The following is a 17,207-nucleotide window of genomic DNA, read 5'->3' as shown; positions in this document are numbered from 1 at the left end:
TTATGCTTTAAAGCGTTGTACTTTTGTTAAAATGGTAAAAAACAACAACAACCCTGTTTTTCAACTGTCAACTTGAGAAATAATGTTTTATAGCAGGTAGCTGTTGTGTGTTTGGGGCTAGTATGAGACCCTCTCTCTCCCACCCTCCCCCACTAAGTGAGTTGGAGGAAGGAGCTGTTGTTAAGGAAAGAGGGCCATACAAGCAGGAGGCCTAAAATAGTTAGTGCATACCTTTGTCAGTGTGTTAACTCCAAATATTTTTAATTCACTTCTTCAGTCAGCAAAGTAGAACTCTTTGAACACAACCATTTTTCACCCAAGCCTTTGGTGATTGCAGAGATACTCAGAATTCCACCTTAAGGCATAGTAGACCCTAAATTTCATCACAGCACCCCTAAAAATAACTACAGTAATACTAGTACTGATGATGTATTTTACTATTCTTTTGATATTGTTTTCTAATGTTATATTTGCCAACTGGAGAGAGTGAAAAGCGGCCAGTATTGTTGATGTCTTAAAGAGACAGTGACCTCACACAGAGGCGTTTCTGCTTGTTGATGATGAAGAGGTAATTTAATGACACAAATCAGTGATGCTGATTTAAAGCACACTTTAACTACGGCAAAAGTTCAAATTGTTCTGATGTTGTGACTTTGTCTGCTTCTTTATATTTGTTCTCTAAACACCGTCAAAAAAGTGTCGCAAAGCACGAGACATAATCCACATGTAAACTAAGCTTTGCAAATGTGTGCAATGATTTGCGTGTAAATTTTGAGGACCCACACGCAGGTGCTTCAATCCACACACATATACGAGGCAATCTGACCACCACGTAAAACTATTTTACAAATGTGCAAAAGCCAAATAATTACTGATCGTTTAAGCACAGTTTACTAAGTTCAGCTTCCTGAATTTGAAAATTTTACCTTTTGAAAACCTTTCTGAACGTACAAATATCTAAAAGTACACACGACATCACTCTTGCCCACAAAAGCTTATCCTCCTAGGACCCTGCGTCCACATATGTGGACATCACATTTTGGGTTATTTAGACCAAAATACTCAATTTTGCTCTACATGGGCCTGATAGCCACTTACGAGGACATTATACTGCTACTCTTGTATCAAAATTTTAAATGAATATCCTCATATGTGGCTCTTATTTTTCTTAAAAACAAAAATAAGGTAAAAAAAAAAATCTGGTAATTCTTTATTTTCACATTCATCGGGCCCCAATATGCCCAAATATCAAAGAGAAATTAAAAATGCTGTGGAAGAGTTCGGGTCTTAGGAGGTTAAATATGTGTGTGCGAATCACCGCACGGATCACTTCTCACACCCATGTGGGGTTTGAGACAAATGTAACGCTGGCAGCTTCCCACAAAGCCACATATGTAAGATGCGTTCAAGTCCCAGGGTAAAACTGACATCTGGGCTTCCACTGCATGTATGTGTTTTTTCTTTCAAATAAAATGCACGCTTCTTTTTCTACATAAACGGAACATAGATTTACCATTATCAGCTTTATTATTTTACTTTGTTAAATATTTCTATTCCTATTGAAGATCAGGGGTGTGTGAGTATACCCACTCCTGTTTCTTCACATCCCAACTCTGGATTAAAATGTAAAGGTGCAAAAAAACGAAACTGTCACAGCTGTCGAGGAGAGCCGTGTGGAGGTAAAAGGACCCTAATGCAGGCAGTTGACTGATAGTGCAAGTGACGTTTATTTACAAGTAATAGAGTGATGGAACAGGCAGTGAGGAATAGTGATGTGACGTTCTGTATCGAGGCTTCAAAGCTTGTGTCGAGTAATGGAGGGGGCGTTTCCGCGATGCGCGTTTCGAGGCTTGCTTCATTTATGGGAGGAGCTGAAAATGATGACGTCCGAAGCCTCGCTGCCCGGCTGTACCACGTGACTGGTTCATGAAGTGGTTCGAACTTTGCCGCGAGCTATGACAGATATAAACCCCTCAGACTTCATTCAAAAATGTGGGTGTTTGATGGAGAGTTGCGGTTAGTGAGAGTTTGGAGACAGTTTGGAGGTTTATGAGAGTGAGGAGAGAAAGTCAGGAGAGAATGGAGCCAGCTAAGAAGAGGAGGATGTCCTCCCCTGTGTGGGAACATTTTGATTTTATTCCTCCCAGCAAGGTATGTAAATTTCTACAGAAGATGTATTTTCATAATACTGATGGTGCAATACAATTTATGTTAAGCTGTCTGTACTTTTGTACAAGGTGAAGTGTTCGCTATGTGCCAGGGAGCTGGGATATAACAACAACACCTCATCTATGCTTAGGCACTACAGAGCTTTGCATGAGAATAAGGGGAACACCGATTGTGGAGCAAGACCAGGTGAGCCATCAAATGCAATGATAATATAGCATGCAGTAATGTTACTAAATGATATAACAATATTATACAACTGTTATAAGTTACGTGTGTGATATTTATATTTGTGCTTTGTCTTTATTGTCTTTCCTCAGGAGAACAATCTCAAATAGATGAAGACCTGGTCAGCATGGTGATTGAGGACTCCCAGCCATTTAGCATTGTGGAGGACAAAGGATTCAAAAGATTTGTTAAATCATTAAATCATAGCTATGTTCTCCCCACTAAAAAGGTCATAAAAGCAGTGAAGATTTAGTTTTTACAGAATAAAATGTGAACAGGCAGGACTGAGGCTCAAAGCCTCAGTGTGTAGCTGTCCATACCTCAACGTTACAAAAGCACAACCACTGTCCACACCCCAACCACACCTCACCTCACAGTAAATGATCATTTCCATTTCAAGCATTTCCAAATGATCATTTTCCATACTGCCAGTATAAATATACACAGTATACTGCCATCTCAGGAGACTGAAAAGATTCGGCATGAGCCCCCGCATCCTCAGGACCTTCTATCACTGTGCCATTGAGAGCATCCTCACTGGATGCATCACCACCTGGTATGGCAACACCACCGCCTACAACTGCAAAGCTCTCCAGCGAGTAGTGCGGTGCTCTGAACGGATAATTGGAGGTGAGCTTCCCTCCCTCCAAGACATCTACAGGAAGCGGTGCCTGAGGAAAGCAGGGAGGATCATCAAGGACTCCAGTCACCCCAGCCATAAACTGTTCAGACTGCTTCCATCAGGAAGGAGGTTCTGCAGCATCCGGTCCCGTACCAGCAGACTGAGAGACAGCTTTTTCCATCAGGCCATCAGACTGCTGAACACGTCATAGACACCTCAGCTTCACTACTGGAACTTCAACACTATGCACTCCACACACTGTACAGTAATGCCACTGTTTTGCACATATTCAACTCTGTATATTTTTATATTTTTATATATTATTATTTTTTTACTATTTAATTTGTAAAAATGTGTATACACACACACACACACACACACACACACACACACACACACACGTAGGATAATATTTAGTATACACATCCAGAAATGCATACACTATTATATATTGTACATATATTTATTAGTTTCAGATTAGCCATTCTTGTATTTTGCTCGTTTGTGTTGTTGTGTTTGCACATCTCTGTTGCTTGTGGGGCTCGCACACAAGAATTTCACTCGCATGTGCTGTGCCAGTGTGCCTGCACATGTGAGGTGACAATAAAAGTGATTTGATTTGATTTGATCACTACAATATAGATGTTTTACACACTCCTTTTGTTGTTGACATTTGCAGGCTGTGTGCAAAAGGCCACGCTCTTCAAATTCATGCCAACTAATATTTCTACGTCCAGTAGGTGTCCTACTAGAGCACATGAAGCTTCACGCTGGGGTGAACCAATTGGATTAAGAGCTTCAGTGCTTCATGAAGCTTCATCTGCCCATCACTAGTGAGGAATGACAAATGACTGGAAAACCTAAACTGGGAAAACTAAATGACAAACATAAGAAACGGGGTGCAGCGCAGAGAGCCGCAGACAGAGGAACAAAACACCATGAAACACAGACGAACAGGCAGGAGAACACACAGGGCTTAAATACACACAGCAGTAATCAGGGGATGAGAGACAGGAGGGCAACACAGCTGGGAGAAATCAGAGCTGAGGGGACAGGGGAAACGTAACCTGAACACACTCACATGAGACGGAGACCTTCAGAATAAAACAGGAAACTCAGACACAGAGAACCAGACAAGACAATGAACCACACAGACAGATTCACAAACAGACAGTGTGACACCAGAGGCAGACAGAACACAGAAGTGGGACCAGGGCAGGCACAGAACAGAAACCTAACAAATGGCAAATTATAACAGAATACATACTCAGAATAAACAAAAGCATAAAGAAACACAAAACACTGAGTCGGCAGACTCAGGACCATGACAGAAACAAACAGCCTCAATGTCCTGTCATCAGTCACAGGACCGTGATGGATGCCTGGTGGAATTCTGACTGACTGTCAGCTGGTGGGTGACTGTAACCATATCCCCCACCTGTGACCAGGACGATGCAACCATGATTATTAAATCCCATAATAGCATCACTTACTACATTTATAACTTTCAAATGTGTTCAGGGATTTATAATTATCACAGAATCACAATGTTGAGGCTGACTATAAAATATCGATGTACAGCAAATAAAACACAGGTTGTGCACACCTGACAGAAAGTGATGCTTGCATTTTATGATTATTGCTGACTTGTGTTTCTGAACATGAATGATTATTTTATTGCACAGCTCATGGTCTAATGTTCAAATGTAAATACATTATGTGTAAATACTTTTGGCAGTAGTGTATATGCTGACAGCCTCCTGCAGCAGCTCACCCACACTGGACACCTTTTGAGAAGAGAACTGTTTTCCCTCCCGAGCAACCTGACAGTTTGCCAATTTTTTTAGAGGCAGACCAAAAATCTTTTTCAATTTTTAACATCTTCATCATGTTTTGTACAATACGTCCACCACCCCTCCTGTGGACAAGTCCTTGCTTTTCTTCCATCTTCTCCCTCACACCCAACATATCTGTCCTCCTTCTATCTTCATTCTCTCTGGTGTGATTTTACAGAACATAAAAACATTTACAGTGACTGCTCTCATCAGCACAATCCTGCCTTTCCTGCTCTCCTGCTGCCTCCTAACATTCTTTTTTAATGACCTCCATGTTTTGCAGTTGCTTCCTGACACATTTCCTTCCTGACAAAGCCCTGCCCATGTATCTGGGTTTGAGATCGACAGTAAGAGTGCATACTGGGCTGGGCTTCCCTGTCGTGTACACACTCTGTACTACAAACATTTATCACACTTTCATTGAGAGTTTTAATGCAATTTAGCATTTATTTTCTGCTATACAAACACTCTACAGGTGCCTAGAGCTCTACACCTGTAGATTTTTTTTTTTTATCAAGCTAAGCTTCCTCATGTGTTTAGTGAAATACTTCCATGCTTACCAAGTGTAGCTTATAAACAATGTAAGCTGCAAAGAGAGGGAAGCAGTGGTTTGTGTTTTTGGAATGATAGATAAAAGTCCTCATCAGTATAGTAGGACTTGACTTAAGCGGCCAAAGAAGTGCAGGAGACTGATGCTGTCACCGTTTTGTGACCCAAACAATATTTACAAAGAAACAAATAAGAAACTCAACTCCAAATTAACTCAGTTCAAATAAACATAACTGAACTTAAATCAATGAAAATTACGGTCAAACTGCACACAGCTACACTGACCTGGTCCTTTCTCCTCAAACACCTGAGTTCTGCTTAAATAATAATAATGGATTGCATTTATATAGCGCTTTTCGGGACCCCTCAAAGCTTTAAAATACCACTATTCATTCACTCTCACATTCATACACCAGTGAAGGCAAGCTACAGTTGTAGCCACAGCTGCCCTGGGGCAGACTGACAGAGGCGAGGCTGCCATATCGCGCCATCGGCCCCTCTGGCCAACACCAGTAGGCGACAGGTGAAGTGTCTTGCCCAAGGACACAACAACCGAGACTGTCCGAGACATGGCTCGAACCGGCAACCTTCCGGTTACAAGACGATTAGCTGGTATGACATCATACCATCCAATGAAGGCCTCACATTATTAATTTACATTCATTATTAACACTTAACCTTCACACCTTTAGAAGCTTTTACATTTTAAACTATGATCTTTTTGAACTCGAACCTAAAACAGACAAAATCTTTTTACTAGATTCTGAACACTTGTTTATACAGACAGACGAATAGGCGCCACCTTACCTCATAATTTCCTGTAAGTTCCCTTTTTTTCATGTGGTGGAATTTCCTCTCACAGGGGCACAGGGATATTGCTCAGGGTATCAGTCATACACCGCATAAAATAACTTTAGGTAAATTTAATAGCTTTAAAGAGCATCTGTATATTCTTTATTATTGTTTTTTAATCCAGGAAACTACCAACAATGAAGCTGTGGGAGATAAGAAAGGAAATGCTGTTAAAAACAGCTTTAACCGTGTTTGTCCTCTCATGTTTCCTGGGACGTCTGGACTGTGAAGGTAAGATGTGTTAATCCTGTAAAACATTAAATTGTAGTTAAATTCAAATGCTACTGTACAGAACAGGTTCAGTACATCAGCCTCTCAACTGTCTGGCCTTATGTACAGGTCCTTTAGAAATAAACTATGAATTGAATAACAAGCCATCGCTGTCTGGTACACAAAAATCAACAGATTTCTGTATTAAACACCCTGAATGTGACTGACAAGTACAAACAGGTTTTTATACCTTTGTTTTATCATTTTGTACAGACTCTGGGCTTTTCCACAGAGTATGTGAAGCCATTTTACCCATTTTAGCTCAGTAAAACCCACACCACAGTCTACAAATGTTAAAAAAAGCGTATAAACTCTGAAGTTAGACATTCAAAACCCACTGAAGTTCATGATTTAACATGCTTGTGATGGACCGAGTTGAAAAACAGGAGGAGCCCAGGAATTATTAGAAAAATATGGTTTCCATTTATTTAACCCCCCCAAAAATTATATTTACAAGACTAATAAATGTTGAGCTCATAAAAGAGGTCAAAGAATCAAAACTGAACTCAGGCAAAGACTGCAAACTTAAACCAAATGACTGCTCAAACATACATAATTGACCTAAACATGAAATATGTTTAGGTCATATATGAAAAATGACATACAAGGGTATATATAATGGCTGATCAGACCATTGTGACACATGAGGGGTAACAAACAAAACACAATCATAAATCACAAACGATGCAGTACAATCTAGTTTGTTAAGAAACTAAACACTAAAGAAGAAAATCAAAAACCCAATTAAACCCTAAACTCAAATATTTAATTAAATACAAATACTTTGTTTTTAAAGTAAAGAAAACACACATTCCCCCCCTTCAGCAGGAAGTGGTGGTGTGGTCCAATTATCTTCCTTCATATTTAATGGTTTCAAACCCTGGCTACCATCTTTTTGTCCGGCAACTCCCAGGGATGATAGCAGGTAAGAAATAAAAAGACAAAGGTTAGTCAGAAAGCAAAGAAATGAAGTGGTATGAATACATAAGTAAACTAAATGTGCGCGCTTACAAATAGAACAAATGTATCCAAACCAATCAATAAAGTTATTGGAAACTAAAATGTATTACTATGTTCAAATGAAGAATGAAAATACGAAAGTTACCGACTTTAGAGTGTGGCCACGGGTTTGGCCATCACAATGCTGGATGTGTAAACATATCTGGGTCTGAATGTAACGCAGTAAAGCTTTTTTTACTCGCTTATAAATTCTCACAGAATTTACACAAAAATAAAAACTCAGGTTTCTGATATTTGAAGCACAATAATAAGCGTGTTTGAATTATTGGATGCATATTATCTTTATGACTGACCTGTTTTCTAATTATTTTAGAGCTAACAGTCAAACAAGCAAAGGATGTAACTCTGGAGTGCTATGGCCCCAGTGATGCTAACATAATGATAAGCTGGCAAAAGCCTGACCTGCAGTCAGAGTATTATGTGTTTTACTTCAGCGATGAACACATTCACAAAGACAAACAGCATGAATCATTTAAAGGTCGAGTGGAGCTGAAAGATCCAGAGATAAAGAATGGAAACTTTTCTGTGATTCTCAAAAATGTCACCATGAACGACGCTGGAAAATATGAATGTTATGCTGGATACAACAGACAGAGACCTCAGCTTTTGAAGAGCATCAACCTGAAGGTAGAAGAAGAAAGTGAGTGTGAAGTTGAGCTGCTTCCTGGTTGTTGATGTTTGTTTCTAAAGATGTTGTTGATGAGACTTTGTAGAAAGCAGCTGGTCTGAGTGATGTGATCAGAGTGCAGTAGATAATGTCTGACAGCAGTTTGAAGAGGAAATGGATTCTGTTCTGTTCTTCACTCATCACCTACCTGACAGCTGACACCTCACACCTGTTTCTCACCTGCAGGTCAGACAGTACTCGATAAGGACAAAGACCAGAGGAGTGGAGCTGATGGCGTAGAAGTTGACATGTCGATTTCCGTTGTGCTTGCTGCTGCTGTTTTGTTGTTTTAGCCGTCTGTTGAACTGCAGCCAGTTTGAAAGGCCACAGATGGAAATATCACAGTGTATATTCACTCCACCCACCCACTCAGCATTCACAGTGACAGATGTGCTGAGGACAGACAGAAGTTAACGATGCACAATTAAACTGGAATTTAGCACCTGGAGGAAACATTAAGTTATGTTCGTGTTTGTGATTATCTGAAGTTTCCTGCTCAACATACATGTTTGTTTACATTGTTATCTGCTGCCTTTTTTAGTCACCATCAAATATCACTGAGCTATTATGAATTCTGAATTTTACATTTTGATATTTTTGTCCTACATATTTTTCATTTTACATTTTATTTTTATATTTTACATGTTTTTTGCATTTTTAAAGGCTTAAAATACTGTTGAGAAGGAAGGTTACATTATATGGAAAGAAGGCCAAATATAAGCCCTGACGGCCATCACTAGTCCACTGGATGACTTTGAAAAATATAAAATGTGAATTAAAAAAGAAAAAGTAAGATGTTGGACTATTTACTGTATTTTGTCATTAACAGTGGATAACATCATGAGAATCGATCATAGATTAATTTTTTTTTAAACTATTAGTATAAAGAACAAAGTTTTTATAACAAATTTTCAGGATTGATGAATCTGTAACATCAGCAAAATGTTTTACACTTGGTCATGTGCAATAAAGGACATGTGAATGAATCCAGTGCATGTACGAGCAGATTAACACCAGCCTGGCTTGCAACAAACACTCTGAGAGATATCGTTGTATTATTGTTAGATATGCTGTTTCTACTACTTTACTTTCAAACCATCTGTCCTCTCTGTCCAAAACGTGAACATCGGCATCCTTGAAAGTGTGACCTTTGACCTTTAGGTGCAGATGTAGAGCTGAGTCTTGCCCTGTCGAGGTGGCGCGTCTATGTTTTGTGGCTGTTTGGTCTCACCAGTGTAGAGGTCTGAGCACTCCTCGCTGTACTGCACAGCACACACTATGTTGACTGGCTTGTGTTTGGGAGTTTTGTCCTTGGGATGAAACATCTGTGAACGACCATCTCTGAACAGAGGAGGTGGCTCACAACACCGACTGTCCGCCACCTACAACCCAGTTTTGAGATCTTGATCACATCCTGCAACAGCTGATCTCAGTAGGTCACATGACAGGATGAGGCAAGATCTCACAATGGTGGTAAATGTGGTATTGGAACCATTTTACCGGTTGTAGGTTGATTGGTGGGTGTGATTGCAAACCTGGTTGATCAGGGATGAGTTCATTCCTTGTGTTACAGTGCCATCTTGTGGTGGTTTTGAGAATCGTTGCGAATAGAGTTTGTGCAGTACATTTAAGAATGGTGCGCTTCTTTAATCGGACTGTTAAGAGGCCCGTTCCAATAATTTTTATTCCATATTTATGCTGTAATGATTTTTGTCCTTTTTCAGAGAATCCACATATTATTTAACACTCATCTACTATCACACTACATATAAAATGAATTGCATCTCTTACAGCTCGATCCCGTGGTGTAAGCCTCTCCTAATGACCGAGGATAACCAGAGTAGCACAAAGTTGAACAGACGCGCCTCATTCTGAGCAGAATTATTCAATTATGTTTTCATACATGTGCGGATGCAGGTGTGTGAGTGAGAGAGCAAGAGAAGGACTGAAAGAAAGCATGGAGGACTTGACTAAACCATGTAATCAAGATGTAAATCAACTTTGGGTTTGAATCAGCTCCAAGTACACAGCTGAGTGTGACAAGTGTTGTTGGCTTGTTTAGAAACATTTTGTGTCCTGATAGAATCAAAATTGTATTAACATCAGCTTCTTTTCAGCAGTTAGTAAGTTTGTGTCTCTTGACACTGTGGGGAAAATTGTATTTCATCTTATTTAACCTCACTGTATAAGGCAGGTACCTACATGACCATGACAAAAAAACAAACAAAAAAAAAACCTTCCTACAGCTGATTCTATCCACTCATGAGTTTTTTTCTCTTCTTTTCATCCTGCATTGATTCCTTTGCAAATGATTTTATTAATAAATCTGAGGATATCAGTTTTGGTTTCAATGGTCAGTTTATTTTTCCACAGCAGATGCCAGCTGGATTGGGAATTATGACCATGTTTAGTTAGATCTGGTGACTACTCTTTGCTTCTTTGCCTCTCACTGGCAGGTCACAGTATATGTTAAAAACAGTATATGCTAAAAGTACACAGGGTGGGTCAAAATTTGACCACCTTTCACAATTTTTTCCCATCATGTTGGAGGCTTCGTAGCTTCATTAGTACAGATGATAAACTGATTAAGTGCTAATCAAAAACTGCAACCAAAATAGTTTTATAATCCCAATTCCAAAAACAGGATCCCGTGTAAAATGTAAAGAATCACATAATGCAATGATTTGCAAATCTCAGAAACACAACTTTTAATCACTGTAGAAAATAAAATCGTCAAATGTTTAAACTGGTAAAATGAACTGCTTTAAGAAAAAAATGTCTGCTTAATTTGTATTTAACTTATAGAGAAAATTGATGTAGAAAACATCAGGCAGGATCTTTTAGGCTGTGTTTGGCCCTGTGTCATCACACAGACAAGTATCTGCCTTTTTCCCTAAAGCCTCTTAAGATCCTGCTGAAACAGGTCATAAGATTGGGACCGGAATCTCTGTGGTGACAAAAGAGCCTAGAGAAAGTGTGTAAGCAGCATCATACAGTCAGGAGGAGTGAAATGTATCATTAAACTCACAGCTCAGCTCCTGGAAGCAGTCTCCTATAGACGGGCTGGACTTAGACTGGAGTTTCCCTCAGTGAGAGGCAGCGAGAGGGCATGAGTGTTTCTTCGGTTCAGTACCTGTAAACTGAGGTTTCCTGTGATGGATGAGACAGTTGTCTTATTTCACTTTGAGCTGAATGTTTGTAGAAGGACCCAGAAATACTATTCAAGTGCACTGAAACCTGGCAGTTCATCAGTCACCATTACAGGTCTGGGACCCTGCATTCTCACGCTGTATAATCTGCTGCTGTCACTTCATTCGGCTTGGTGCTCTCCTGCCTGCCATTGTGTAATAATGACTCTTAGCTTCTTTGTTTGTTGATGTTTTCTGTTCCATAAATCTGTCTGATACAACACCCTATGTGACCGATCTCCTTTCCTCACTCGATTAGTTTCTATTTCGGTGTAATTAAAAAGCAGTATGTCCAAAACCAACAACAGGCCACCAGGAAACAGATTTAAAGGCTGCTCTGAGAGTCCTGACAGGGACTAGAAAGAGAGAGCATATTTCTCCTGTTTTGGCTTCCCTTCATTGGCTTCCTGTTAAATCCAGAATTGAATTCAAAATCCTGCTCCTCACATACAAGGTCTTAAATAATCAGGCCCCATCTTATCTTAATGACCTTGTAGTACCATATCACCCTATTAGAGCACTTCGCTCTCGCTCTGCAGGCCTACTTGTTGTTCCTAGAGTATTTAAAAGTAGAATGGGAGGGAGAGCCTTCAGTTTTCAGGCCCCTCTTCTGTGGAACCAGCTTCCAGTTTGGATTCAGGAGACAGACACTATCTCTACTTTTAAGATTAAGCTTAAAACTTTCCTTTTTGCTAAAGTATATAGTTAGGGCTGGACCAGGTGACCCTGAATCCTCCCTTAGTTATGCTGCAATAGATGTAGGCTGCCGGGGGATTCCCATGATGCACTGAGTATTTTTTCTTCAGTCACCTTTTTCACTCACTATGTGTTAATTGTCCTCTCTGCATTAAATCATACTTGCTATTAATCTCTGGATCTTTTCCACAGCATGTATTTTATCCTGTCTTTCTCCCCTCACCCTCAACTGGTCACAGCCCTCCCTGAGCCTGGCTCTGCTGGAGGTCTCTTACTGTTTTCCTTCCCTTTGTTGCCAAGTGCTTGATCATAGGGGGTCTTCTGATTGTTGTGTTTTTTCTCTGTATTATGGCAAGATCTTCACATTACAATATGAAGCATCCCAAAGGAAACCGTTGTTGCGATTTGGTGCTTTTGTATTGACATTATATTGGATGGGTGTTCTAAACCAGAATTTGTCTTATACTGTCACAAGATACATCATTTCTATGAGGCCTTTCAGGTGAAGCTCTTTTTTTAAAGATGAACAGCTCTGAAACAGGATCCTGTGTTTTTTAGAACTCCACCCTTGTTTTTCTTTTTCGTTCTGAAACAGATTAACTCCACCTTCCTTGAAAGGCAAACACAGCGAGCTGCTGAAAATAAACACACCAGTCATCCCACTCACTTTAGTTCAACAACTTTGGGGTAATGTAGGCAGATCTAAAGTTTAATGTTTTTAATGTTTGCCTCAGCAGGTGAAATCTAGCTTGTACACACACACACACACACACACACACACACACATGCTCATTTTCATATCTTAGTGAGGATATCTCATTGACATAATGCTTTCCCTAGCTGCTAACCCTAACCTTCAAAAATGAATGCCTAAACCTAACTTTAACCTAATTGTAACCCTGACACTAAAGCAACATTTTGTGCCTCAAAAATCCCTTCAAACTCATGTGGATCCATATTTTGTGCCCATAAGTGACTGTTGATCTCCACAAGTAGAGCTGTAGAGTAGCATGCCAATTTTCTGTTCTCACAAATAGGTCTAAACATGGCCACACACAGTACAGGTCAGTCTGGGAACATTCCTGGAATGCACTGTTGTGTTGTTATCTTAGTGCTCTCCCAGAGTATACTACCAAGCCAGTTTACTTATACTGACAAATCCAAGCCAACATATATGGGAGTAAGGGCAATCAGTCTTTGGCAGATCCAACATCCTGACTCTAAATTTCAAAACAACACCACACACTGATGTGACCTGTGCTCATTGATTCATTCCCGTGGCTTGACACTGCGCCACAAATAAAGAGTTAAAGCAGCCTAAAACTGATTTGTTTCAGAAAGGAGGTTCAGCGCAAAGTCTGATAACCTGGATATGAGTGTCTGTTACCACCTGACTCCTCCCCTTCTTCTATACCTGCTCTATTTACTTTTTAGCTACACTCAAAGCTTTTGTCTGCAAGTTTATTACTTTACAAACATTGAAATCAGGGTTAAATCAGTTCTTAGACAACAATCTCTCATCAGTGTGAAGGCAGGGACGGCTCACAATGAAATCTATACATTTTTTCAACTCTGTGACAGTGAACGGTCCAGCTGCTGTTCCTACTGTAATAATTGCTGTTTAAATAAAGTCTGTTTGCTTATGACTCATTTGTTATTTTGGGATCTGTCACACTGAAGGAACAGATCACACCATACCTGTGCTCTCTGTTTGCTTCTCCCTGTGAGCTGAGCAGTTTGTCTCCTTACCTCTCTGCTCTGTGTTGTTTCCTCTTTCCGACCAGAAGATCTTCACAGCTTAGTCTGGACAGAACGTCACTCTGACATGTCGAGCTCCAAATATCAGTGTTCCCATCAGAGCTGTGGAGTGGTTCAGACTTGACCTGCTGGAAGGACATGTTCTCATGTACCGGGGGGAGCAGTTTGTTTCATTCAACCAGCTTCCATCGTTTGTGAACCGGGTAGATCTGCAGAACAGACGGATGCAGGACGGAGACGTGTCTTTGGTTCTGAAGGATGTGACAAGAAATGACACTGGAACATATCAGTGTTATGTCATTCAGAGAGGAAAGAACCACAGGAAGTGCACTGTGGAACATATCAGCATCATCTACCTGAGTGTTGTTGATCCTCCAGGTGAGTGAGTAGAGTTGAGTGTGTGTGTGTGTGTGATCAGAGGTGAAGCTGCTTCCTGGTTGTTGATGTTTGTTTCTAAAGATGTTGTTGATGAGACTTTGTAGAAAGCAGCTGGTCTGAGTGATGTGATCAGAGTGCAGTAGATAATGTCTGACAGCAGTTTGAAGAGGAAATGGATTCTGTTCTGTTCTTCACTCATCACCTACCTGACAGCTGACACCTCACACCTGTTTCTCACCTGCAGGTCAGACAGGAGGACACACACAGGATGGACCTGCTGGACTGAATGTTTGTCACTTTTTGCTTCTGTTGTTGCTTTTTCTATGACCTCTTTTCACAGAAAAAGATCTACACAGTGTCATGGTCCCCGTGCCTGCTCAGCTGGCCCTGTGTGGCTACATGTTATGTTTTGTCTATTCTCTCTCTCCTCTCTCTCTGCTCGCTGCCTGGGCGGAGCTCATTGTGAGCTCCCGGCCTCCACCACCTGTAGGCAATCACCTGTGGCTCCTCACCTTGTTTGGTAAATGGCCTGCATTTGTATAGCGCTTTTCTAGTCCATAGGATCCCAAAGCGCTTTACACTACATTCAGTCATCCACACACACATTCACACACAGGTGATGGCAGCTACATTGTAGCCACAGCTGCCCTGGGGCGCACTGACAGAAGCGAGGCTGCCGGACACAGGTGCCACCGGGCCCTCTGACCACCACCAGTAGGCAAACATGGGGTTAGTATCTTGCCTAAGGATATTTGGCATGCAGCCAGGAGGCAGCCTGGGATCGAACCACCGACCTTCTGATTAGTGGCTGACCTGCTCTGCCACCTGAGCTACAGCCACCCATGTTTGCTCCCGCTACTTAAGCCAGTGACTGAGAGCACCTCGCCGCTGGACTATTGAGTAACGCTCGTCAGTGCTACTTTAGCCTCAGCCAGTTTTGAGCTCCGTGAAAGTTCCGTGCTAACTCTTGTTCTCTGTATGCAGATTTCTCGTGCTTGGTTTGGGGACTCTGGACGCTTTTCCCGACTCCTCTCTGCACCCCTGGGAACCCTGGCCCCCTTCTCCTTCACCTGTATATAGCGCACCTGGAGTGTGTAAATAAACCTGTTTTTCTGAGATTTCAGTCTGCGCCGAGTCCTCCCTGCTCCTCCGTCACGGAGGTAAAAACAAATCTTTTTTACGAGTACAAAATATTTATGACCACATTTTGAGCCCATAGAGTTTTCCTTTTTTTGAGTTGTTTCTGTATGTGGCATCCCTGTCCCCCCACTGGTAAACTCATCTATATTGATGCGCCTGTTTGTGCTTTTATGTGCTATTTTAAATAGTTACTAATAAATTGACAATTTGCTTTATCACTAGACCACGGCCCTCTATTGAGTATAACAGACCTGAGCGTCTTCCTGGTAATTAGCATTACTTCGATCCAGTGTACTCCGGGTGAAATTCCAGGGTGGCGTTGTCGGTTGTCTGTTAAATTGTGAAGAGTATTTATTCCATCCCAGCCTTGTGCTGCCACGTTTAGTTTAAGATCTACATTCTGATATTCTGATGAGAGAGAGGTTGAGTCTCCATGAACAGCTTTACTGCTGCTGTTTGACATCTTCGATCCAGCTTAGATTATTCCCACTGATGATGAAATGCACTAGCTTAAAAAAAGTCAAAATGTGGAGTATAAGATGTCATATTTAAATCCAGTAACTTGAAAAAATGCTGAAAAAATGATTTATTGTAAATCTCTTCTTTTGGTCCATCTGTGCCTCTTTCTTGGACCAACAGGGGGGCCGTGATCCACACTTTGGGAATCACTGCTATAGTGACTCAATGATCTATTTTTTTTCTGGGGTAGCATGTAGATTACTTTATATTCCTGTAAGAGTATATTTGTTTTATTTGTTTGTTATTAACAAATTTTCAACATGTATTATTACTGAGTGACGGCTTTGCTAAATCCAGCTGTGAGCTTTTTGACTGTTTCTGGGGACACTGAGCAGCAGCACAGATCTATACTGTGACAGTATAATGGATGGTATGTGTGTTTATTTATTTAATCACTTAGTCTCAGCTCAGCCTTTTTGCATATAAATATCTTCCAGTCATACAATATGCCAGCATGATTTCAAGATAGTAAGTTTAGACTGATCGAAGCAGGAACTGAGTAAAAATGTGACCTGAGTGTGAGGTATGTCTGAAAGACATACCTCACACTCAGACACTCAGGTTAGACCTGACTAACCCACAATAAATAAATAATCAAGTAACTAAAAATTATTTTTACTCAGGCCATGGTGTAATAATGATCACTAAACCTTTGAAAATAGTCCCTTTAACCTTCCTAACATTAAAAATAATATTTTAATAATACCGCAACATATTTACTTTTACAAATAGAGACAATATGAACCAGAAAAACCTGTGTGGGCCTGTCACTGTGAAAATTTGAAGCCTCCAGTTTTTGTTTTTTTGTTTTATCTGAACCAGGAAGTGTTTTGAATGCAGGGCAGAGCTCTGACTCTGCAACCAAAGGGTAAGGTTGAGGGTAAAAACCTGTTTCAGTGTAGCGTACAGGTGTTCAGCAGTACTGGGAACAGTGGGTGTGTTAGTGGAGGCGCTTAATGAAATGATCCCAGGAAGCAGGTTGTGAGATTTTTATACTATCCTATGCCACCTTATACTTCTAATCAAAGAATTGTCGAATCATTATACAGCTATAGGCCACATTATGTCTTGGATTAAAGATGTAAAATCATTACTGTTTTATGATGCACTATACTGCTGATTTATAAGAAATACTGTTTGTGAAGAATCATGGCCTTCCTTTTCTGAGTACAAAGAGAACAGAACATACCGTAGAGCTTTTCTGCCCTATCTCATCAGGAGGAGATAAAACAGGAAGCCAAGGTCGTCACGTAGGTGCCGTAAGAGAGAAAGAATGTGAATGCTTAGTGTGGCGGAGGGCTGAAGCTATAAGACTGTGA

The 17,207-nt window shown here is 40.6% G+C and overlaps 2 protein-coding genes across 3 annotated transcripts in view; both read left to right on the top strand.

Moving 5' to 3' along the window:
* The window catches only part of LOC147334363 (low affinity immunoglobulin gamma Fc region receptor III-like), a 529,842-nt gene that overhangs the window by 160,799 nt on the left and 351,836 nt on the right, over positions 1-17,207 (top strand). The gene's annotated exons all lie outside the window — the stretch shown is intronic.
* On the top strand, positions 6,254-9,199 carry LOC147334382 (programmed cell death 1 ligand 1-like). Of its 2 annotated transcripts, XM_086272025.1 has the most exons (4): positions 6,254-6,284; positions 6,377-6,483; positions 7,856-8,182; positions 8,396-9,199. In XM_086272025.1, exons 2-4 carry the CDS (start codon positions 6,390-6,392, stop codon positions 8,500-8,502), a joined length of 528 nt encoding a protein of 175 aa, XP_086128151.1. In that variant the 5' UTR covers positions 6,254-6,284; positions 6,377-6,389; the 3' UTR covers positions 8,503-9,199. The 2 variants fall into 2 exon arrangements, with proteins under 2 accessions (XP_086128151.1, XP_086128156.1); XM_086272030.1 differs by lacking the exons at positions 6,254-6,284; positions 6,377-6,483 and adding an exon at positions 6,497-7,447.

This window comes from Aulonocara sp. 'chitande type north' Nkhata Bay, linkage group LG3, assembly GCF_057382095.1.
Source record: "Aulonocara sp. 'chitande type north' Nkhata Bay isolate Kocher_YH1m ecotype deep benthic linkage group LG3, A_spYH_male_GT1.1, whole genome shotgun sequence".
Classification (NCBI taxonomy): Eukaryota; Metazoa; Chordata; class Actinopteri; order Cichliformes; family Cichlidae; genus Aulonocara; species Aulonocara sp. 'chitande type north' Nkhata Bay.
This window is presented reverse-complemented; position numbering and strand designations above follow the sequence as displayed.

Coding starts and splice junctions, on each gene's coding strand:
- LOC147334382 (XM_086272025.1), top strand. CDS start 6,390: ATGAAGCTGTGGGAGATAAGAAAGGAAATGCTGTTAAAAACAGCTTTA. Junction 6,484..7,855: donor GGGACGTCTGGACTGTGAAG/GTAAGATGTGTT, acceptor TAATTATTTTAG/AGCTAACAGTCAAACAAGCA. Junction 8,183..8,395: donor CCTGAAGGTAGAAGAAGAAA/GTGAGTGTGAAG, acceptor TCTCACCTGCAG/GTCAGACAGTACTCGATAAG.